Source organism: Hippopotamus amphibius, chromosome 1 (genome assembly GCF_030028045.1).
Source record: "Hippopotamus amphibius kiboko isolate mHipAmp2 chromosome 1, mHipAmp2.hap2, whole genome shotgun sequence".
In the NCBI taxonomy this organism is placed as follows: Eukaryota; Metazoa; Chordata; class Mammalia; order Artiodactyla; family Hippopotamidae; genus Hippopotamus; species Hippopotamus amphibius.
Genome location: NC_080186.1, coordinates 45,873,531 through 45,897,424, shown reverse-complemented (window position 1 = coordinate 45,897,424; position 23,894 = coordinate 45,873,531). Strand labels below are relative to the sequence as shown.

General features: G+C 45.4%; 2 protein-coding genes across 2 annotated transcripts in view; one reads left to right on the top strand and one right to left on the bottom strand.

Moving 5' to 3' along the window:
- DHCR24 (24-dehydrocholesterol reductase) overlaps positions 1–3,785 on the top strand; it is a 39,773-nt gene extending 35,988 nt beyond the window's left edge. The window contains exon 9 of the mRNA XM_057712007.1: positions 970–3,785. Within this exon, the coding sequence (XP_057567990.1) occupies positions 970–1,123 (154 nt within the window). The 3' untranslated portion in view covers positions 1,124–3,785. The remainder of the gene's footprint in view (positions 1–969) is intronic.
- Positions 3,786–11,290: 7,505 nt separating this feature from the next.
- CIMAP2 (ciliary microtubule associated protein 2) overlaps positions 11,291–23,894 on the bottom strand; it is a 30,469-nt gene continuing 17,865 nt past the window's right edge. The window contains 2 exon segments of the mRNA XM_057745778.1: positions 11,291–11,369; positions 23,321–23,454. Of these exon segments, the coding sequence (XP_057601761.1) occupies positions 11,291–11,369; positions 23,321–23,454 (213 nt within the window).

Here is a 23,894-nt window from a genome sequence, read left to right as displayed (position 1 = left end):
GCTTTAGACATGCCCAGGGGCTCCCACTCAGGTTGGACACCAAAGCTGAGGAGGGAGGGACTCAGGACCAGGAAAGCCACACGGAGGGCCGGACAGAGCATTGCTCAGAAACATCCTGGAAGAAACTGTGGACGTGCAGAACGTGGGCGAATCTCAAAATAATTATGCTGACTGAAAGAAGCCAGGAAAAAAGAGTACTGTGTGATTCTATTTATATATATGTTCTGTTTATATAAAATTCCGGAGAATGCAGACGAACCCATGGTGATAGAAGGCGAGTCTGCCTGGGACTGTGGAGGGTGATGGGCAACGCAGGGGAACTTGTGAGGGAAGTTTGGGGGTGACGGATGTGGCCGTTATCTGGACTGAGGGGACGGTTTCAAGGTTATAGACGTACATCAGACGTACCAAGCTGTACGTTTTCTTTTTTTTAATTTGTTAAAAAATTTTTTTTGCTTTTATTTATTTTATGGGAGTATAGTTTATGTATAATACTGTGTGTTACAGGTGTACAGCATAGTGAGTCACAGCTTTCAAGGTCATACTCCACTTATAGTTATTATAGAATATTGGCTGTATTCCCCGTGTTGTACAATACATCCTTGTAGCTTCAAGTTGTACAGGGTCATTATGTGCACTTCATTGAATGTCAGAAAAGGGAAAGAAAGCCGGCCGGCGACCACATGAGGGCGGCGGGCGTGCGGCGCACTGCGTTCCACGCCTGACTCTGCCGCCGCTGCCACTTAAGGCCCTGAGCCCAGGTTCCCGTCTGCGAAATGGGGACGAGAATTCCAGCACCAGCCTCAGCCACTAGCTCGTTGGGGGGATTAAGCAAGAGAAATTCTCCAAAAGCACATCCTGCCCTGAAGACGGACGGCACGTTAGGGGCGCATTAGGGATGCTTGGCGTTCTCTGCGTCCCTTTCCCCCTCCCCGTCCCCAGGTCCTCACGCCTGTGTCTGCACTGCAGGTTCCAGATGCTGTATGCTGACTGCTACATGGACCGGGAGGAGTTCTGGGAGATGTTTGACGGCTCCCTGTACCACAGGCTGCGGAAGCAGCTTGGCTGCCAGGACGCCTTCCCCGAGGTCTATGACAAGATCTGCAAGGCTGCCAGGCACTGAGCCCGAGCCCGCCCAGAAGGAGGCGGACGCGAGGGCAGACCCTGTCTCCAGGGCCAGAAGCCATCTTCCCTTCACTCATGCTTGGCTGCTCTGCCAGACCCACCCTTTCAGAAAGAAACCCCTCCAGAAACCCCACCCAGAGGCCCACGGCAGCTTGCTCCCAGCTTCCAGGGGCAGCCGAGTGGAAAGGACGTGAGATTTGGAGTCAGACAAACCCGACTCCAGTTCCCAGTTCAGCCACTCATTAGCTGTGTGACTCTGGGCAAGTTACTCAGCCACTCTGAGCCCTGCTCCTCTGTTGAAAGTGGGGAATGCTATCTGCCTGCGGTTGTCTCTAAGCCAGGCGCCTGTCTCAGCGGAGGTGCTGGAGAAGTGGCAGCTGCTTTTTGCATGGCCTCCTGCTCAGCGTCATGTCGGACTAAAGTTCTTTGGATTCAGTGGTTGAGTCTGGGAAGGCTCCATGTTAGGTCACCTGGGCTCAGCTTTGGCTGAAGGGGTGCCTCCGAGTTGCACTGCCATCACTTGTCAGCTGGAAGAGCTCCTTGCGGAGGGGAGGAAAGAAGGTTCCCCTCCATCCCTGGGGTCTTGGGAGGGCAACAGATGGGGCGGGCGGGCCCAAGATGTGCTGTGCCAAAGCCAGTCTGATTCCAAAGTTCTCTGTTGTCCTTGGTGATGTCCTGCCGCTTCCTCCTTCATGCTCGGGCTTGTGGGCCCACCACAGCCATCTCCCGAGTCCACTTACAGAGGACCGTGCCCTTAGAGAAGACATTTCAGGGTTGAATCCTGTCCGGGCCTAAGCCTGGGACACCTGCCCAGGTGGGGTGAGTGGTTTCTGCTCTGAATCGAATCCAGAGAACCTGGGCTTATTCTTGGCTTTCCACCCTCCATGCCTCTTGTTCTCAGAACCCGCGTTGTCATGGTGGGGCTGTGTCCTCAGCTCTACGGTGGGGGTGGGAGTCGGGGGTGGGACCACACCAAGAAGGAAGATGGAGCCCACCATCGCTAAGTTTCATGGGGTTCCTCACGGCGGGGCTGAAAGAAAACAGCATCATGATTTCTCCAACTACTCATCCCCCCTGTTTTTTTCTGTCTCCCCCCGCCCCCAGCTGTAGTTAATTTTAGTGCCTTACAAATCCTAAGCTCAGAGAAAAGTTAGCTCCATTTCCGTTCCAGAGGGAAGGAAACCTTTCTAGATCCCTGCCCACCTATTAAAGCTTGGTTGTTTATGCAACTCCATCTTAAGCACTGCCCAGCCTCAGCTGAACATCCAGAATCTGAGAGGAAATTGTGTAAGGGAAGCGGGAATTAAGTGAGCTGTGCCAGGCAGTGACATTTTAGGAGAGAGAGAGCACTGCACCAGGAGCCAGGAGGCCTGGATTTCAGTCCTCTCTGTTCTTTACGGGCTCTGTACCCGTGGGCAAGGCATTTGTCCCTCTGAGCTGCAGTTTCCTCATCTGTCATCAGTGCACACAAGACCACCCGAGGCCCTCTTCGGCTTTAGAAGTGCACAGCTGTCTTAAACACCATGATTGCAAACCCCATGAAAAGCCTCGTCTGTGCGGAAAGTCAGAGGGAAAATAAATGAACCAAGTGGACACTTGGGGGTTGTCTGCCATTTAAGGTCCTTCCTTCAGCCCAAGGCCAGCTCTCATCTTTTCAGGAAGGCGCATCTATGGCCTGCAAGTGTCAGTCTTGTCACCACAGGTTGCCAGAATCCTCCCAGAGCCACACGTGGCCCTAGGAGTGCGGGGCGCATTCAGGGCACTCAGAAGGCAGAGGAACCACTCTTCCCCATTTGGCTTCTGGAGGGAGCATAAAATAAGAAACCTCATTTTCTCGCTTGTATGCAAAGCATGTGAATTCTGGCATTAGCGCTCCTAGTGGGTCCATGGGCTTCCCGCTCGGCTCTAAACTGATGATCCTACTTGCTGTAGAGGAATGGTTAACCCAAGCTAGATTAGCCCAACAGGTAGGGCCCCATCCTTTCACCAGTGGGGCCTCTGTCCCTGGGCCCCCAGGAGAGTGGCCAGAGATGCCAGCAGCCCCTGTTGTCCTTAGTCCCACAAACCAAAATTCTGCCCCTCACAGACCTCACCCGGAACCTGGGGCTTGGATGGGAGGGTCTTGGGAATCACCCCAGCCTCAGGTTAGTGTTTTGCTTCAGTGATATCTTGCCTAGAAAGGGGCAGTCTTCCAAGCATGCCAAGCTGAGTTACCAGCTCTTCCTTGCAGCCAGTCTTGTCACTATCCATCCATGTGGTGGTTTCAGGTGGAATTAAACTTGGCATGTGGCGGTGGGGGGGGGGGGGGGGGGGGGGAGGGGGATGGGCAGCGCGTGTGGAAAGTGTTAAGAAGAGGCCTCTCCCTTCCAGAACCCCGAGTTTCTTGGCTGCATGAAGGTTTTCTGTAAAATCCTGATTCTAGCCAGCTTCTTTGGCTGGAAGGATGCACAATTTAATTAGCTGTTACTGAAAGGGAAGGGAGGGGGTGGGGTGGCAGTGTATGGTGTGTGATTTTTAGCTTTCTCCTTAATCATGGGGGCCACGGGAAAAGCATGGGTCCCCCGGCAGGCTCTTGCAGCTGCAGGCACTGTGCCTACTGTCCCAACACTTCATGTCCCTGCGGCCGTTGCTTCTGTAAAAATAAAAGTGTGACCTGGAAAGTAGCCTTTGTCGTTTCTTGCTCTGGAGACCACAGTGTGGAGGCAGTCCTGGCTCAAGTGCCAGCCCAGTGAACCTGCGAGGGCTGGAAGATGGCCTTGGGGAAGGGACAGGTGTATTAGGGCAGAGGGGCCAGGGTGAATTTCTTCCCCTTTTTTGAGTTTCTGTCGTTGTCACAATGGCCTGGCATAGATGTTAATGATATTCCCCTATCTGCAGGGTGGAGAACAGACTACAGGGAGAAACTTGGAAGCTAGGAGACCAGTGAAGGGAGTTCAGGTGAGGTGACGGTCACCATCAAGGTGGGTCTGTGCTTTTTAAGGCACCAGACGTGACTGTCAGAAGCTCTGCGCGGCAGTCCTGGCTTTGTCTCTTGGATGACTGAACTAATTTTGGCAAATCCGTTCATCCTGTTGAGACCATTTCCTCATCCACACACTGGTAGAGACCACTAACTGTCCACTAAAACCTGTTCCTCCCTTTGAGCATGCCACTGGACTACCTTTCCCAGCCTCCCTTGCCCTCAAGTGTGCCCTTGTGTGCGAGTCTCTCCAGGAGAAGGTGAGCGGAAGTGGTAAAGCCTGTGTGAGGTTCTTCTGGCTCTTCTGTTATTTGGGTGCGGGTGACCCCCAGCCCACAGCGGGGGGCACAGCCACAAGGGGAAGGAGCTGGATCCCTGAATCACTGTGTGGGGGACGGCCCACCAACCTGAACTTTGGTCTGGTCTGTTACGGGAACAAGAAATAAACTTTTACTGTACTCAAGTCACTGCATATTCGGGACTGTCTGTTAGAGCAGTTTAGCTCACCCTAATTGTTACAGGTCATTAGGCTTAAATGAACAGAGATATAAGGGTTGAGTTGAGCGCAATAAAGTTTTATGCAAATACATAGATATACATGATGGAGGTTTTCCTAAAATATATGTGATGTCGGGGGTCCCATCCGAAGTTATCTGAGAGGAACCCTTTAGGAAATTCCTTTTCCGACTGTTCAGTTTCATAAAGCAGGATTTGTGAATTCTCCTTAAAGGAGGAGAAATCTTTAATGTCCTTAAACCAGATTTTGTAGTTTAAGGCTTACATATCACCTTACATTTGAATAGCGTACAACATAACAATATCTTCTTTAAGCCTCACAGCGCTGTAGCAAAAGCAGGTCAGGCTTTTATCCCCATTTTACAGATGAGGAAAGTGAAGCTCGGGAAAGGTCAGGTGATTTGCTTGGAGGCCACACTGTGGCCATTTATGAGTTAAACAAGGATGCAGACTCATCATCTAGTCTTACAACACCAAAATGCTTCCAGAGCCTCACCCAGAGCCAGCTAAGACAGTAGCTCCAGATTTAGAAACAACGAAATGAGACCCTTGGCTGAGCCCTACATGCAGTGGGGAGTCAGTATCTCTGCATGAACTCAGCTCAGATAGGAAGCCACTAGTGATCAGCAGAGGGTTCTATTGTGACCCAGAGCAGTTCCTTCTGCAAGGCAACCATCCTGCCTGACCAGACCCTCAGCCTACACGGGCAGTGTCAGACACCAAAATTCAAGCCAGAGTTGCAACAATTGGTTCTCCAAACTTGGTTTATATAAGAAAAATCACATATACACACACAGACTACACAAGTTAAATGTAGATGTATTTCAAAAATATGCTTTCTAGTTCTGTCCTGGTGCTAAGATGGCCTACAGGCTTCATCCTGTAGGACCACTCTAGTCATTGCAGGTGACTGCCTAGCATGCTGTGTTGTGAATGGTTGGGAGGCTTTGTTGGGGTCTGGGAGGTGATGCTATGGACTGAATGTTTGTGTCCCCCTCAAAATTCATATGTTGACGTCCTAATGTTATGAAATTGGGAGGTGGGGCCCTTGGGAGGTAATTAGGCCATGAGGGTGGAGCCCTCATGATAGGAGTAGTTCCTAAGAAGAGACAGGAAACAGCCAGCCCTCTCTGTTTGTGAGGATACAGGATGTCCACCTGCAAATCAGGAAGAGGGCTCTCATCAGATCTTCCAGCACCTTGATCTTGGACTTCCCAGCCTCCAGAACCACGCGAAATACATTGTTGTGTACGTCACCCAATCTATGGTGATTTATTATAGCAGTCTGAACTGCTGATGACAGATGGTTTGAAGATAGTTGAGCCAAGGAACCCAGAAATAGCTGAATCCTACTCTGCCCATCACTCTCCTCCCCAGGGGGTTCCCTAGGGGACAAAGGAAATGGCAAAGAAAAAAAAGGGGGCACTGCGAGATAATAGAAAGAAAAAAAGAAAGAGAAAGAAAGAAAGAAGAAAGAAAGAAGAAAAAGAAAGAAAAAGATATAAATAGATATAGATTTATATCTATACAAATATAGATATAAATCTGGTTTCTGCTCCCAGTTCCTGACACTGAGCTGCTAAATCTCTTGGAATTTCCTGGATGATGAAATGTCTCTTGTTCTAATGAGGTGACTCTCGGTGGGCACCTGGATTGCTCTTGGATGGGGGCTGGTCACCAGGAAGACCAAGCCATGACTAGAAGCTTGGAACTTTCAGCCCCTACCACCACCACCCCCATCTCCAGGGAGGAGAGAGGGGCTAGAAATGGAGCTAATAACTGATCATGCATACGTGAGGAAGCCTCCATAAAAATCCCAATATTATGGGGTTTGGAGAGCTTTGGGGCTGGTGAATACATCCGTGTGCTAGGAGGGGGACACACTCCAACTCCACAGGAATGGAAGCTCCTGTGCTCGGGCCCTCCCAGACCTTGTTCAATGTATCTTTTCATCTGGCTGTTCATCCTTATCCCTTATCATATCCTTTAATAAACCAGGGACTGTGTTTCCCCAAGGTCTGTGAGCCGCTCTAGCAAATAATGGAAATCAAGGGGGAGAAGGTCACCGGAACGTCCAATTTGTAGCCAAGCTGCACAGAAGCTGTGGGTGACTAGGGGACCTACTACCTGCAACTGGCATCTGAAGTAAGGGGCAGCCTTGTGGGACTGAGCCCTTAAGCTATGGGATCTGATGCTATCTCCAGGTGGATAGTGTTAGGATTGAGTTAAATTGTAGGACACCCAGCTAGTATATTAGAGAATCCCTTGGTGTGGGAAAAAATCCCACACACATCTGGTGTCAGAAGTGTGAGTGTTCTGAGTGATAGTGAAGGAGACACAGAGGAGGAAAGATTGGGTTCTTCCAATACAGGCACTTACTATCTGGGCTGGTGCCTGAGAGCGCCCTGGTAAGTCGGGGCTTGCACTGTCAACTGCACGATCTACCGGTGTTGGGATGCAGGGAGTGGCTGGACAGACGTGGAGTTATTGTGTGGGGTAGTGCAGTGGTGCCCAAAGCAGGGGAGGGTGGGCAAGGTGACACGCTGGGATGCTGGAAAAAAGTATTAACACTTGTTTTCACTTGGGTTTCCCCAGAATTAGACCCCCAAGACAAGGATCTGAGTGCAAGTAGTTTATTTGGGAGGTGAAGAAAACACCAGTAGGGGGATGGGGAAGGGGTGACAGCCAGTGGAGGCTGCATTATCAACAGGTTACCACTGTGGGCAACTGGAGTTTAATTGCGCTGGAAAAACTCTGAAAGCCAGTATAAAACATACACCTCAAAGTTATAGCCCACGAAGGGCGAGGGAGCTGGGTGTCTATATTCCAACTTCGACTGGTCAAAGCTTGAGGGCAGCTCCTGGAGGGTGTTAATTCCATGGCCTTCCCAACCTTCCGTGGAAGGAAGCCTTCCATGGAGGCCAGAGAACATTTCACTGCATTACAAGTGGATGTCCCTTCTCCGTGTACATCATGTTTGTAACACACAGTTCATTGGCATCTGACAGCAAAATACTTAAAAACTGCCCAACTTCAAGTTGCTACACAGGTTTTTCCTACAGAAGGCAAGCATTCCTAACTTGCTGAACTTCTCTATGGTGACAGTGACTCTGAGTAATGTAACAGATAAAAGATGTATTTGAAAAGTGTATTTATTCTATAAGGTAAAAGTCTTTTTTAAAAAAAAAGTTTATTGCCTATATTTTTAAACTTTTTATTTTGCATTAATTTTAGACTTAAAGGTTGCGATGGTAGTACAGAGTTCTCGTATCCCTCACCCAACTTCCTCTAACGCTAACATCTTCTACATAAGCAAAGCAAAATTATCAAAAACAAGAAATTAACACGGGTGTAATAGTAACTAAACCATAGACCCTATTTGAATTTCAGCAATTTTAACAGTAATGTTCCTTTCCTTTCCAGAATCCTCTCTAGGATCCTACACTGCATTTAGCTTTTATTTCTCCTTAGCTTCTTCCAAACTGTAACAGTTTATTGAAGTACAATTAACACACAATAAACTGAACATATTTGAAGTGTACAATTTGGTTAGTCTTGACGTTTGTATGGATATACCACAGTTCTTTGTTCATTTGCCTGTTGATGGACATTTGGGTTGCTTCCAATTTGGGGCTACCGTGAACAAGTGGCTAGGAATGTTTCTGTACAGTCTTTGTAGGAACAAATGCTCTCCTTTCTCTTGGTTAAATATCCAGGAGAGAAATCACTGGATCACATGGTGGGGGTATAGTTAACTTTTTAACTTGCCAAACTGTTTCTTTTTTTTTTAAAGAGGAATTTATTTTTCATTTTTTCAATTTTAGTTTTGGCCGCATTGGGTCTTCGTTGCTGCACACAGGCTTTCTGTAGTTGCAGTGAACAGGGGCTACTCTTCGTTGCAGTGTGCAAGCTTCTCATTGTGGTGGCTTCTCTTGTTGCAGAGCACGGGCTCTAGGCGCGCAGGCTCAGTAGTTGTGGCGCACAGGCTTAGTTGCTCCTCGGCATGTGGGATCTTCCCAGACCGGGGATCAAACCCGTGTCCCCTGCATTGGCAGGCAGATTCTTAACCACTGCGCCACCAGAGAAGTCCCTGTTTTGTTTTGTTTTAAACTTCGTTTTTTAATTTAGACTTGGGCTTAGTTTCTCCTTATTCGCCTGGTGGTGTGATTTTCCTTTCATGCTGGTTGTAGGGCAACTCAGGATCTCATTTTGGGGTCTGTTCCCCATTGCACATAGTTATTCATTCTTTTATCTTAATTCTATCGTTAAGATCAGGTGACTAGTTAATCTTGCTATGTCATTTTTCTTTGATAACAAACTACGCCCAACTTAATGGGGTTTTTTTTGTTTTGTTTTTTTGGCCTCACCAAGCGGCACGTGGGATCTTAGTTCCCTGACCAGGGATCGAACCTACGCACCCCCCCCCCACCCCACCCCTCCCCCGCAGTGGAAGCTCAGAGTCTTAACCACTGGACCGCCAGGGAAGTCCTTTACCAAACTGTTTTCCAAAGTGGTTGCACCATTTTACATCTCTTCCAGCAGTGTAAAAGAGTTCATATCCACACCAATACTGGGTATGGTCAGTCTTTTTAATTTTAACCATCCTAATAGGTGAGTAGTGGTATTTTATCTCACTGTGGTTTTAATTTGCAGTTCCTTAATGACTAACATGTATATTCTGGATATAAATCCTTTATCGGATATATGATTTGCAAATATTTCTCCCACTTTGTGGCTTGTCTTTCCATTCTCTTAATAGTGTCTTTGAAAAAATAAATTAAAAATTTTTTAAGTCCAATTTAATAATTAGTTCATACCATAGCAAAGTATGATCTATAAAAGAACAAATACAGTTGACCCCTGAACAATAGGGGGACTGGGGTCTCTGACCCTCTATGCAATCAAAAATCCATGTATATAGCTTCACAGCCAGTCCTCTGTATCCACAGATTGTGTGGTACTGCTGTTCACACTTAGTGAAAAAAATCCACATATAAGTGGACCCACATAGTTCAAACTTGTGTTATTCAAAGTTCAACTGTTAAATTGTATCTAAGAAATTTCTGCCTCACCCAAAGTCCAAAGGTTTTCTTCCCACGTCTTCTTCTAGAAGTTTCCCAGTTTAGGTTTTACATTTAGGACTATGATTCATTTTGAGTTAGTGTTTTTTATATGATGTGAGTCACTGACCACAATTCATCTTTTTCTGCATATTGATATTTGATAGTTACGTTTTCCCACTGAATTGTCTTTGCACCTTTGCTGAGAATCAGTTGTCCATAGATAGGTGGGTCTGTTCCTAGATTCTCCATTCTGTTCCTTTATCTGTCTTATTCTGATACCAGTTACACATCAGGGGATAAGGTAATGTTTGTCCTCCAGCTTTGTTCCTCTTTTTCGAAGCAATTTTGGCTATTTTCTGTCTTTTGTATTTTCATATAAATTTGGGGGCCAGCTTGTCAACTTAAAAAAAATTACTGGGATTTTGATTGGTATTGAATTGAATCTATAGATTAATTCGGGGGATTGACATCTTAACAATATTGAGTCTTTCGATCCATGATTACAGTATATCTCTCCCTCTATTTAGGTCTTCTTTAATTTCTCTCAGCAGTATTTTATAGTTTTCACCGTACAAATCTTATACATCTTTTGTCAGATTTATACCTAAGTATTTCATAGTTTTGATGCTATTATATATAGCATTTTCAATTTTCAATTTTTTGGTTGTTTATTGCTAGTGTATAGAAATAGTCGACTTGTGTATATCGATTTTATTTCCTGAAAGCTTGCTGACTTATTAGATCTAATTTCCACCTAGTTTGGCTTATCTGCCTTTTTGAGAATTCAGTAGGATTTTTTTTTTCAATAGACAATATGCCCGTGAATAAGGTCACTTTTACTTCTTCCAAAACAGTCATTTTGACATGAGTGAGGAAGTAACTGCTTTCTGTAAGGCACTCATGCTCTTAATAGTATTTGAAGTATTTTTTATCATTATGTGGGTTTTGTGGCTGAGGCTGTGTGTCTGTCTCCTTTTCTCTAAGGACAACACGCTCCTGCCATCCCACAATCTCTCACTGTGCGAAAACAGTGAAAGCAGAAGCTCAGGACATTGTGACTGACCTGCACAGACCCACCTCTGGGCTAGACTGACTTAGAGGGTAGAACTGATTATTCCCAGTGGCTGCACAGTTCCTGGAGGTCAGCAGCCTCCTTATGGCATTTGGCCCTGCTGAGCTTCCGGGAGCATCCTGGGATGGAGGTAGAGTATTCCCGGAGAGAAACTACAGCGCCTTAGGACATACGCTCCACTCTCCCAACTCTCTTTGGATTTTACTGAACAGGGATTCAAGGACTTTGGCTTTAGAATAAAAGCGGTTCCAAGAGTGTCAACCACTTTCCACCCCTTTAGTCCATCTTCTGTCTGCCTCCCATCTTTCATGTCACTGGCCAATTTGAATTCTCAGGATAATTGACTTCTCATATCAAAAGATGTCTGGCCCAGCAGACATCATGATCTCCTGGTAGACATCTCCAGCAAAAGTGATCCCGCCACACTTCTCCCCTCTCCCAGCCATTCCCATGTGCCCTTTCTCCAAGACCCCCCATTCCCACTCCTACCCTCCCATCCCCCAATTTGTCTTCAGGCCTTTGTGTCCTCCAGGCACTGCAGGCTGTCCTTCACGCTCAGGTATAAGGAATAGGCTCTGAATTATAGTCCACGGTTGGAGGGCACTTCCCCTTAGTAAAAGGTGTGATACTTTCCCTTTAAAAAGAGAGAGGGGGGGGAACGAATTGGGAGACTGGGATACCAAATTGTACACTCTAAATATATGCAGTTTATTGTAAAAAAATAAAAAATAAAAAGTTAGAAATAAGGCAAAAAAAAAAAGAGAGAGAGAGAAAATGGAACCGGTCCCTTTGGAAGAGAGTGAGCCCCCCACCCCTGGAGGGACACCCGCAGGGAGGAACACCCGTAGGGAGGGACACCCGCAGGGAGGGACACCCTCAGGGAGGGACACCCGCAGGGAGGGACACCCACAGGGATGGACACCCGCAGGGAGGGACACCCGCAGGGAGGGACACCCGCAGGGATGGACACCCGCAGGGAGGAACACCCACAGGGACGGACACCCGCAGGGAGGGACACCCGCAGGGACGGACACCCGCAGGGACGGACACCCGCAGGGAGGGACACCCGCAGGGATGGACACCCACAGGGATGAACAGGTACCTCTTTGTGGCGCTTCCTAGGGGATCCTACATTGGGTGAGAGGTCAAAATTGATGACCTCTAGAGCTTTTCCAACAAAACAGCCTGCTTCTAAGGAGAAGATTCCTCTGCTGTGCACCTAGGTTGGCTCATCAGAGCCCCCAAAGTGGTTTGTAAGAACTTCAAATACAAAATCCTAGCACCTAAAAGATCATCCCAAGAGGGCGACTGAGGGTCAGAAGAAGGAGGGAACTTGCCTGAGGTCACCCTGATGACCAGAATTCCAGCCCCGTGCCTCTGACCACAGTCTAGCATCCTTTCCATTGCTCAGATTCTTTCCTAAGAGTGGAAGCCATGAGGACTCTCTCTGGTTTCATCTCAGAAGCCATTTGGAAGATGGCATTTCATAAGAACCCCTTGCTTTGTGTGTCCAGCAGCATCTACCAGCCATTATGGTGCACACACGTTTGTGTTTGTTCATTGTCTGTCTTTCCCACCAAGATGTAAACTTGATGAAGGTGGTTGTCTTTACTGATAATTCCTCTATGCCTAGACTGTTTCAGGTGCTTGGAAGGTGGTGTCCACAAATATCTGTCAAAGGAAGGAAGGCAAGAGGGAGGGCTCACAGTGTCAAAGAGGCCTTTATGACCATCCAGTGGGTCTCCATGCCTTCTGCTCTTTACTCCCCCCAAGCCCACTGCCCCTGGCCTGGCTCAGAGCCTCAGCTCTCACCTGACACTAAGACAGCCTCCTTGTCTCCATCTGGCCCCATCCCACCCCCCGCCCAACAATCCATAGAGCATGTCTTTAAAACACAAGTTACTTCCCGTTAAAACCCTTTTAAGTGTCAGGAAGAAAATATTTGTACAACACATATCTGATAAAGGATGCATGCCTAGAATATATAAAAGACTCAAAACTTAGAAGAAAACAAGCAACCATTTTTTAAAATGTGCAAAAGAAGAGATATGGAGGAGGTACATGAAAAAATGCCCAATATCTTGTCATTAGAGAAAAATGCAAATTCAAACCACAAGGAAATACCCCTATTAGAATGGCTAAAGTTGGAAGTAAAAAAAGCCTTATAATACCAAATGTTAACAAGGATGTAAAGCAATTAAGTACCACATACATTGTTGGTGGGAATACAAACTCATACAAGCTTTTCAGAAAATAGTTTGGGGCTTCCTTGATAGCACAGTGGTTAAGAATCCTCCTGCCAATGCAGGGGAAACAGGTTCGATCCCTGGTCCAGGAAGATCCCACATGCTATGGAGCAACTAAGCCCATGCACCACAACTACTGAGCCCACGAGCCACAACTACTGAGCCCACGTGCCACAACTACCGAAGCCCACAAGCCTAGAGCCCTTCCTCCACAATGGAACAAACAGCTAATACAAGCAACATGGATAAATCTCAAGAACACCATGCAAAATGAAAGATAAAACTCTACATACAACACGATTCTATTTATATGACATTCTAGAAAAGGTAAGACTATAGGATTTGGTAATCATATCAGTAGTTGCCAGGGATTGAAGGAAGGGGAGGAGACTGACTACAAATGGCACAAGGAAATTTTGGGGGCTGATGGTAATATTCTATATCTTGTCTCTTTTTGGTGATTAATTACATGACGACATGCATTTTTCAAAACTCACAGAAATGGGAAAAACTCATAGAGCTGTATGTCTCAAAAGGGTGAATTTTACTGGCTGTAAGTTTTACTACTATAAATCTTTTATGAAAATTCTTCTGTGGCTTCTCACAGGTCAGATAAAGTCTGAGCAGCTTATCTTCACAATGAAGGGCCTGTAAGGACTGACCTAGCCAACCCCACCTGCCTTATTCTCTGTAATCTGCCTTTACACACTCCATGCATCCTCCAAAATGAACCATCTAGTGTTTTCCAGGCACGTCCTGAGCTTTTCTGCTTCCTTTCTTTTGCTCATTCTCTTTCCTTTGTCCTAAATTTTTTTCTTCTCCCAGAAAGAAGTGAACCCTTGTGGAAAGAACCACAGCTTGGAGCCCTGGGGAAGGGGGACTCCATGCTGAACTTCCTGAGTTCCCCTTTCCTGTCCAAACTTCCAAACCTCCCACCAAAACAGTATGCACAGAGGCCCAGCAGGTGACAGGGGAGTGACTGTGTGTAGGCAGGTGGGGCCAGGACAGGAAGACTGGTCACCATGAAGGCTATCTGTGCCTTAACCTTCCTGGGCTCAAAGGGCCTTCCCTCCTGGTCTCATCCTCCAGAAAGCTGTGGGGGAAAGAGTGGGGAAAGTGTTCTGGACACAGAAAAGTCCTGGGCCCCTCCTGCCCTTATCCTTCTTCTCACACTGCCCTTTAACTGTAGAATGGAGGTTGAGGGCCTTCCCCAGGAAGCTAGGAGCCCCTCTGGGACAGAACTGCTATCTGTGTGGTTCTCTTCTGCAGTGTCCCATGACGTGCCTGGCACATAGCAAGTGCTCAAATAATTTTTGAAGACTGAATGCATGAATGCTACTACCTAGCAGCAATTTTAGGAAATCCCTTTCTCTATCCGAATTTCAGTTGTCTCAACTGAAAAACACTGAGAGTAATTTCTACCTTTTAAAGTTGTATACAGTAAATACATATAAAATCACTTTGAATATTATAAATATACTCTAATAAGAATTTATTATTATTGTTATTATGACAATGGATACTTACAATTTCAATTTCAGATTTCTGGACAAGGTGTGTGACTTTAGTTTAAAATGCTAAAAAGTCAGTATGCCTACTGAAGTATTTAGGAGGAAGTATTGATGTCTGCCATTTACTTTGAAATTTATCAAACTGTAAGGTAATTAATAGATGGATAGAAGGATGATAATAGATGGGTGATTAATAGATTAATAGACAGAAAGATGTGTCATAAAGCAAGAAGAGTAAAACACTAATGGTAGAATCTAAGTGATGCAAATACAAAGGTACACTGTAAAATCCTTTCGATTTTGGTGTATGTTTAAATTTTTCATAATAAAATGTCAAGCGAAAAAACTTAGGAAAAATAAGCTTCTGCCAGATCCAACTGGAAGTTTCCTTGCATGGAAACTTATCCAGACTCTGGACCATTTCATCAATTAATGCACTGACTCGTCCTTTAACAAATATGCATTGAGCTCCTTCTACGTGTGCCAGCTAGACACTGGAGTTTGAGGATAGAGAAGTTCTGTTTAGTAGGGACCACAGGCATGTGAATAATTATAACACAATGGGAAAGTGCTCCAATCTGAGAATGCACACAAGGCTGAGAATAAAGAGGTGTTGTCTGCAAAAATCAGGGAAATCTTCATATTTAAGTAGAGTTGTGGAGGATAAATAGGAATTTTCCAGGCAGAAACTAGGAGAAGAGTGTTTCAAGAACAGATCACAGTGTGCCCAAAGCACAGAAAAGTGATACAAAGCATGGCCTGGCTAGAGTGCAAAGTGCACATGTCCACAAGGCCAGAAGGTGGCCAGATGATGGAATAAAGAGACCAGACCGTAAGAGCCAGAAAGGTGACCGGGTGGCAAACTTGCTCCATTGGTCAGTCAACCACATTTACAAAGCACCTCCTGTGTGCATAGCTTTAAAGAATGAAAAACCAAAGGCTGCCTTTCCCACACAGGAGTCAAACCCCAGGCTACCTAGCTGGAAGCCCAGAACCTGCGGTTTGGCAGGAAGAAGTAGGTGAGGCTTGGGAGGGACAGGTAGGAAACATTAGCTGCCACTACACGTTCCAGAACGACACCTTACAACTCCCACACACACCCTCCCTCGCCTAAACGGAAGGCTGCAAATAGTTCAACACCAAATCGTTCAACAGCCCCTCAGTCTGTGGACGCTACACTTTTCCATCCACACCCACACTGGATCGTGGCCACCACCCTAGAGCCGAAGGCAGGGATTAACAACAGCACATCAACATGCAGTTATGAGGCTCCAATGAGAACACCTCTATCCTTCCAAGACTCCACTAGCTCTTATTAATTCTTTACTCCTGCCTTAGTTTTAAATTTATTTTGATTTTTTTTAAACTTCTAGAATCAAACGGTTGCCTCTGTTGGTTTCAATCTTTCTTATTTACTATTTTTTAATTAATTAACTAGTTAATTAATTAATTGGCTGCATTGGGTCTTCGTCACTGCACGTGGGCTTTCTCTAGTTGTGGTGAGTAGGGGCTACTCTTCATTGCCGTGCGCGGGCTTCTCATTGCCATGGCTTCTCTTGTTGCGGAGCATGGGCTCTAGGTGCACAGTCTTCAGTAGTTGTGGCTCATGGGCTCCAGAGCACAGGCTCAGTAGTTGTGGCACTCAGGCTTAGTTGCTCCGTGGCATGTGGGATCTTCCAGGACCAGGGCTCCAACAGGTGTCCCCTGCATTGGCAGGAAGATTCTTAACCACTGCACCACCTGGGAAGTCCCTCTTATTTACTACTAAAAGCAACTAAAGCTATGAATTTTCCTCTAACGGGTGCTTTGACAATATTACAGGTTTCTTTTTTTATAAATTTATTTATTTATTTATTTTAGTGGCTGTGTTGGGTCTTTTTTGCTGTGTGCGAGCTTTCTTTTTAGTTGTGGTGAGTGGGGGCTACTTGTTTGTTGTGGTGCGCGGGCTCCTCATTGCCGTGGCTTCTCTTGTTGTGGAGCACGGGCTCTAGGCACGTGGGCTTCAGTAGTTGTAGCACATGGGCTCAATAGTTGCGGCTCACGAGCTCTAAAGTGCAGGCTCAATAGTTGTGGCGCACGGGCTTAGTTGCTCCGCGGCATGTGGGATCTTCCTGGAACAGGGATCGAACCCGTGTCCCCTGCATTGGCAGGCGGATTCTCAACCACTGCGCCACCTAGGAAGCCCAATATTACAGTTTTGATATAGAATTTTCATTGTGATTAATTACTAAATGCACTGTAATTTCAAACAAGATTTTCTCTTAGACGCAAGAGCTTTTAAGAAGAGTACTTACTAGTTTCCAAGTACTTGGTTTTGCAGGTTATCCTTTTATTGTTAATGTCTTGCTTTATTGTACTCTGTTTAGAAAAAGTAACCTAAGATTTTCTATGCAGGGTGTTTTTAATTTAGATATTTAAGTGAAATTTTCTTAGAAGATTAACTTTTATAGATGTTCCATGAGTATCTGAAAATAATATGGAGTAAAACATACCTATTCAAGTCCTCCAAATATTTATTTGTCCTTATCTGTCAAATTCTCAGACAGGGCTGTTAAGAATTCCCATTATGACTGTGGGAGTTTGTCGCTGTTATTTTGAGTGTATGAAGGTTCATGGTTTTCATAACTTCTTCATGGATTTTATTGTTTACCATAATTAAATACTCATCTTTGTCCCATTTAATATTTTTGCCTTGAATTCTATTTTGCTTGGTATTTGTGTCACCACTTTTTCTTTTTGCTGTTCTTCACATTTATCTGGTAAATCATAGCTAGATATAGTCTGACATTTTATGTCTTCCCCTTTCTTGAGCTCCTATGCTAATTCATTTTTCACTTGATTGGAGTATATCCCCTAGTAATATTTTCAGAAAAGATACTTTTGGTATACATCCCAAATTCTCGTGCATCTCTGTTTGCACATGAATGACAGTTTGGCTACCTAGAGAATTCTAGTCTCAAGTCTTTTTCTTGTATAAACAGTGTTTTCTATCATTCATGTTTCAGAAGAGAGGCCCAAAACATGTCTGATTGTCTTTTATTTAGATTGTAGGTTATTTGTCCTCTTAGATATGATATTTGCAAGATTTTTATTTTACCTTTGAACTCAGAAATTTCACCACACTTTTAGTGGATTGAGTGTGTACATTAACCTCCATCCCTCCTGAAATCTCACTAAAACAGGAGAAAAAGAATACAAATTTAAAATCATATACCCACAAGGACAAAAAGAATAGAAGCAGCAGCAGTAAGAAAGAATATTTAGGAAGTTGAAAAGCAGATGGAAGAATGGTAACTATATTAGCATACCCTAGAAAGCTAAATCCTAAGCCAGCAGAAGTTAAAGCTAAGAATTCCCTCACTCCAAAAGACGGAGGAATTCCAGGTACCTCTGGAAGTGGGAGTGAAGGTGGAACCAAAGCGAGGATTTTGATTGAAAGTCTCTGTAATATCAACTTCCCTCTCTGCAGCCAGATGAATGCCCTTCATAAATGAAGATGGCAGAATTTATTCTCTGGAGACAGAGAGGTTCTCTGTACAGGATGACATCAGGCAGAGTTGATGTCACGAGTATCCTACTTAAAAACAGAATCAAATGGGAGTTCGATCACTAAATATTGAGACCTCTAGGTTTTTCTCCCCCACATAAAGCACTGGCAGCAAGGTTTACATCTCCCAAAAGAGCTTTCTCTGGCCAAGGCCAAAAGAAAAAGATCTAACATCTCTGACACTGAAATTCCCCTAGTGAAAACACTCAGCTTGGTCCTGCTATGGTGAAGCCAATGATCGACACGGGCCCCACAGCCTCCAGGAGGGTTTTCAGTTGGACGTGAGTGCACAGTCAAGATTCACCAGATGTTTGAAAAAAATCTCTGACGTGGAAGGTTACAGGCAAAACAAACACATGAAAAAAATTTTGAAAAAAAGAGGGCATCAGGCAAACTTGTCTTAATAGTATCTTCAAAGGATAAGAAAGCAGCGTATTCGTGAAATGTTACTAAAAGGAACATTCAGAAAATAAAAATACCTCTTGGAAATTAAAACATGAACTCAGAAATGAAAAACTCAATGAACAAACGAGAGAACATTTCTCATCACCTGAAAACAGTCAGCAGCTCAGCAGGACCCAGGGCAGAACTAAGCGCGGAACAGTTCTTTCCAAATGAATCCATGAAAGCGCATATAAGGAAATCCTTCTTCCCAACTTATGACCTACCTTCTGTGCCTCATGGTACAGTCCTCCTGATCCAAGAGCCCAGTTGAGTCGGGGCTTCGTGAACGATGAACCTGAGCCCCAGGGAGAATCAGGCACAAGCCTGACCATCAGACACCCACAGGCACCTGCTGGTTGGCTTTCCTTCAGTAGCATTCATAAGCCTTAATTATGGCTGGCCATATCCTTTAGGGTATAAAGTATTCCCCTTTTACAGATGGGAAAACTGAGGTCTGGAAGACAAAGGGTGACTCAGCCAGAGATGGGTCTACAAGGAGAGCCCATACTTTGTATAGTCTGCCTCAAGAGTTCTTGTCCTTTTCTATTTTTTTTTTCTAATTATAAAAATAATATAGGTTTATTTTGAAAAACATATTCAAATATTTCAGAAATACAACAAGGTAGAATGCAAAAGACCCCCAATGTGTAACCATGGTCAACAGTTTGGGGCCTAGTCCTCCACAGTGTGTTGTCTCTGCATATGGCAATGAATTTTTTAATGGGATGGTTATATAAATATTTTTTAATATTCACATGCATTTACTCTTTCAAAGTTTATAATAAATGTATTCAATTCCCTCTACCAACCCCCTTCCGATATGATTAAAAAAGGCACTAAATGTGTACGTCAGTGGGGAGAATTACTATTTTTCCAATATTGAACATGGTATTCTCTCCAGTTATTCAGGCCTTCTTCAACATCTTTTAGTGAAGGTTTATAGTTTTCTTCATTTATGCCTTAAATATACTTGATTAAGTTTATCCCAATGCATTGCATTGTTTGTGTAGCTCATAAGAATGGAATCTTTTTCTTTTTCTCAATTAAGTTTTCTATTTGTTGTGGCTGTAGTATTAGAGGAAATTACTTACACACTTTACTGCACTTGCTTCCTTAGCTTTACAGTTTTAAAATGAACTCTCTTGGATTTCTTAGGTAAACACACATATTATACATTGTGATGGTTTTGCTCTTCCTTACCAATATTTTTATTTCTTGCCTTACTACATTTGCTAGAACCTCCGGAACAATGTTGAAGAATGTCAGTGATATGGGCATCCCTGTTTTGTTCTTGACTTCATGAGAAACCTTTAGTATTTTACTGTCACATTTAACGTTTTTGGCCTCGTCTTTCAAAGTTCCCTTAGGGTCAAATGTCCTCCTGTTTCTCCCCTGTCTCTGTCAAATCTCTTTCTTAGTAGAATCTTTTCCTTGGGTCTTTGGCAACAAAGGGTGATTTAAGCCACTGTATTTTCTTTTCCTGGGTGATGTTCATTTTCAGCCTCTGTAAAGAACTTACCCCTTGTATTAACAAGATAGAATTCTGCCAAGGCATAGCAGCAGCTAATGGCCTGGGAAGCCAGCACTTATACCTACAAAACATCATCCACAGGGCAGGACACATTTACATGAATAATCTCCTTTAGTAGACTCTTAAAGTAGACTCTACAAAGTGGTTATTTTGTTTACTCTCACTTTTCAGATGAAAGTCTGTCTCCAAGTAACATGTCCTACGTCATACAACTGAGTAATAGATACAGAATCCTAAGCCAGGTTACAAGGGAAATCCTGTAACACTCACAGGCCTGAGTGTTGGATGATTTTAACAGTGGTAAAACAATAAAATTGGACCTGCGAGGGAGACAGATGTGCAGGGGGAGAAAGTTGAGGGTCCAGTGGGGGTGGAGCATCCTTCCCTTTTCTAGAGCCCTTTGCTGAGCAAACAGTATGTACAATGGGGCTTTGTGGACAGGGTGGTTGGGGCGAGGTAGCCCTGTCGGAATCAGAGCATGTCACTCTTCCCAGCAACCCCCCGCCCCCACATCCTCACAAGGGCACTGGTATGTGGAACAGGCCCTGATCTAGGAGGAAAGGACTGGAGTCTAGTCCCAGCTCTATCACTACAGCTGTGTGACCTTGGGCAAGTTGCTCCTTTCTCTGGTCCTGTTGAAAACCTGTAAAAGAAGGCTAACCACCTTGGTTAGAAAGGGTAAGAGCATGCTTTTGCACACTAAAAGTGGTCCACATGGCTTTCAGTTAAACAAAGCAGATGAATCCATGCATTTACCTGTATTCCTTCCTGCAATTCACTAAAAAAACTATAAAGGAATTATTTTTAAATAGACAAACAAGAGGGACTTCCCTGGTGGTCCAATGGTTAAGAATCCACCTTGCAATGCAGGGGATGCTGGTTTGATTCCTGGTCAGGCAACTAAGATCCCACACGCCATGAGGCAACTAAGATCCTACATGCCATGGGACAACTACAGAGCCCATGTGCTCTGGAGCCCACATGCCGCAACTACTGAGCCTGTGCACCACAACTAGAGAGTCCGCACACCACAACTGGAGAGAGAGGCCAGCGCACTGCAACGAAGAGCCCATGCACTGCAGTGAAAGATCTCACATGCCACAACTAAGATCCAATGCAGCCAAAAATAAATAAATAGTTTTTTGGTTTTTTTTTTAGATAAATACATAAGAAAGGGAGAAGAGGTATCAGGGACTAGGGTGTTACCATATTTCAGGGAAATGCAAAGTGCAGGGAGGTACCAAAAGAGCTGAGAGGGCCTAAAAGCAAGCTGCTTGCAGCAGGGGAGCCAATGAGAATCTTGCCAGCTCCTGCCACAAACCCCAGAGGGGCGCGGGAATTGGAGGCACCAGGATCTCACAAAGCAGGTACAAGACTGATAACTGGAAACAAGGGGAAAGTTGGACACTCCCCACCACACACACTTCACCCACCCAGCAGGAGACTGGAAGGCCAGTATTGGTGGGGGAGGGGAGGGAGCTCCGTGGGAGGTGGGCAGACAGCCGTCATAGTGAGAATAGAGAGAGGAGGTGGAAGTCCATACACTGACTGAGACCCCCAGCCTCCTTCCCCTGAACACTAGCAGCCACACTCACCTCAGTCCCCTGCCCCCCAGGATGCAGGATCCTTTTCTAGAGAAGCTGAATGGTTCCACAAAAAACACCTAGAAACGTTGACTTTGGAGGTCTCCCAATGGAATGGCCAGATCCCAATCCCAGTGAAGCGCTACCCAGACTCACAGCATTTCTTAGTGCTTCCCTCTCAACTATGAAAAAGCTAAAGAACAAAAGGAATGGGAAGAAGTGAAGACAATGCAGGGAGCAAAAGGAAACTAAAGGAAGACTGTCACTCTCATCCTTAAATGGCATCACATACATGGCACAGCGCTGGCAGCTAGTAGAAGGAAAAAAAAATGCAATCCACAATGCAAAAGAACTCTCAGAAACTAAAAAAGAGCCAAATTTTCAAAAGGCAATAGCACGGTCCGAACAAAAGGACAAGGAAAATTTACCATAAAGTAGGAGAGAAAAGGCAGAAATAAGAAACAAGGGGAAAAAAGAAGCGAGAGTATCAAACCAGAATGTCTACCATTCATCTAAAAAAGAGAAGAGAGAACAGAGAAGGGAGAAAATCACCAAAGACAAAAACACAAAAAATTTTCCCAGAATAGAAGGTCCTGAGTTTCCAGAAGGAAGAAACCCATTAAGTACCCAAAGCAATGGATGAAAATACACTCACAGTAGACCCATCATCATGAAATTTCAGTACACAAGGGACAGAGAGAAGAACCTACAAGCTTCCAGAGAGGAAGGTGCAGGTTGCATACAAAGGGCAGGAAACCAAGATGGCATTGAAATTCTTAACAACCATTCTTAAAGGTCGAAGGCAATGGAGCAAAGCCTTCACAATTCCCAGGGAAAGTGATTTCCAACTAAAGTTTTCTTTCCAGCCAAACTATTGATCAGCTGTGCAGAAAGGAAAAAGAATCTTTTTTTCAGGCAGACAGTCAACATCAAAGCCAAAATCAAAAATGTCACCTCTCATTACCCTTCCTAAGGAATCCACCAAAACAAGGGTGTCAATCAAGAAGGAAGACACAGGTCTACTTTGATGAAGATATTGAAAAGCTGGTTCTCCGTGAGAGACGTGGTCCCCCAGAATCTGGTCCTCATGGTCTCAGAATTTCCAGTGACAGAATGACAGAATTTCCAATCCTCAAGTGCATGTTTATTCATATGATAACCTTTCTGAAGTTGAGATTATGTGGCAATCGATGGTATCTTAGGTCAATAAAACATGGCGGCAGCTAACACCTGCAAGCTGTTTGACAGTGAGCCACAGTATTCATGCACTTTTTTCTTTAGGCTTCACAACAACTTCCTGAGATGAGTTTTACCAACCCCATTTTCAACACCAAGAAACTGATTCCATGTGGGGACGCCATGCCAGGCAATCCTAGACTGTGTGGGTTGTGGGTGGAGGAGTTAGCCCCCATTGTGTTCCTTCCCTCCTTACCACCAGCTTTAGACAGAGCATCTCACCTGGGTCTCCACAGTCCTCCGCTCATTTGACAGCTGAGGGAAGTGAGGCTCAGAGAGGTTAAGCAACTGTGCCCCTCCTCACACAGCCAGTAAGCGTCAGAGCCAGGATCTGAACTCTTTCCACTGCCACAGCTGTTTGGCTGGCACTAGGGGCAGCAGCTGTGTTCCCATGGGAACCAAGCACACGACGGGGGAGCCCCCAGCCCAGCCCAGGGTAAGCCCCTCCGTGCCCTCGCCCCTCTGCTGGAGCTCCAGAGGCACTCACTGCATAAGCCTATCCCGGGCCAGGTCTGAGAGGTAGCGCTTGGATCCGCCCATGAACAGGGACCAGTATCGTTGCCGACGGTCCTTTGTCTCCATCAGCTGGGTGTTGAGGTAGCGACCCACACCTACGGGGTTTTGCACCAGGGAGAGAAGGCAGGACATTAACAAGCTGGCTGCCTGGCTTGGAGCCTTGAATTCGGGCTTCCTCCCCTCCCCCAGGCTCCTCCCTGTTCCATCCATTACACATTGAATTGTGTTCCCCAAAGAGACACATGGAAGTCCTAACCCCCAGGACCTCGGAGTGTGAGCTTAGCTGGAAACAGGTGCAGATGTAATCAGTTAAGATGAGCTCATGCTGGAGTAGGGTGGGTCTTTAGTCCAATGTGACCAGTGTCCTCATAAGCAGGATGCACAGGGAGAAGATGGCCATACAACATGGAGGCAAGGGCTGGAGGGATGCATTTACAAGCCAAGGAGTTCCAAGCAGGGCCAGCCACCACCAGCAGCTAGAAAGAGGCCAGGAAGGATTCTCCCCCACAGGTTTCAGAGGAAATGCGGTCTGTCGATACCTGGAT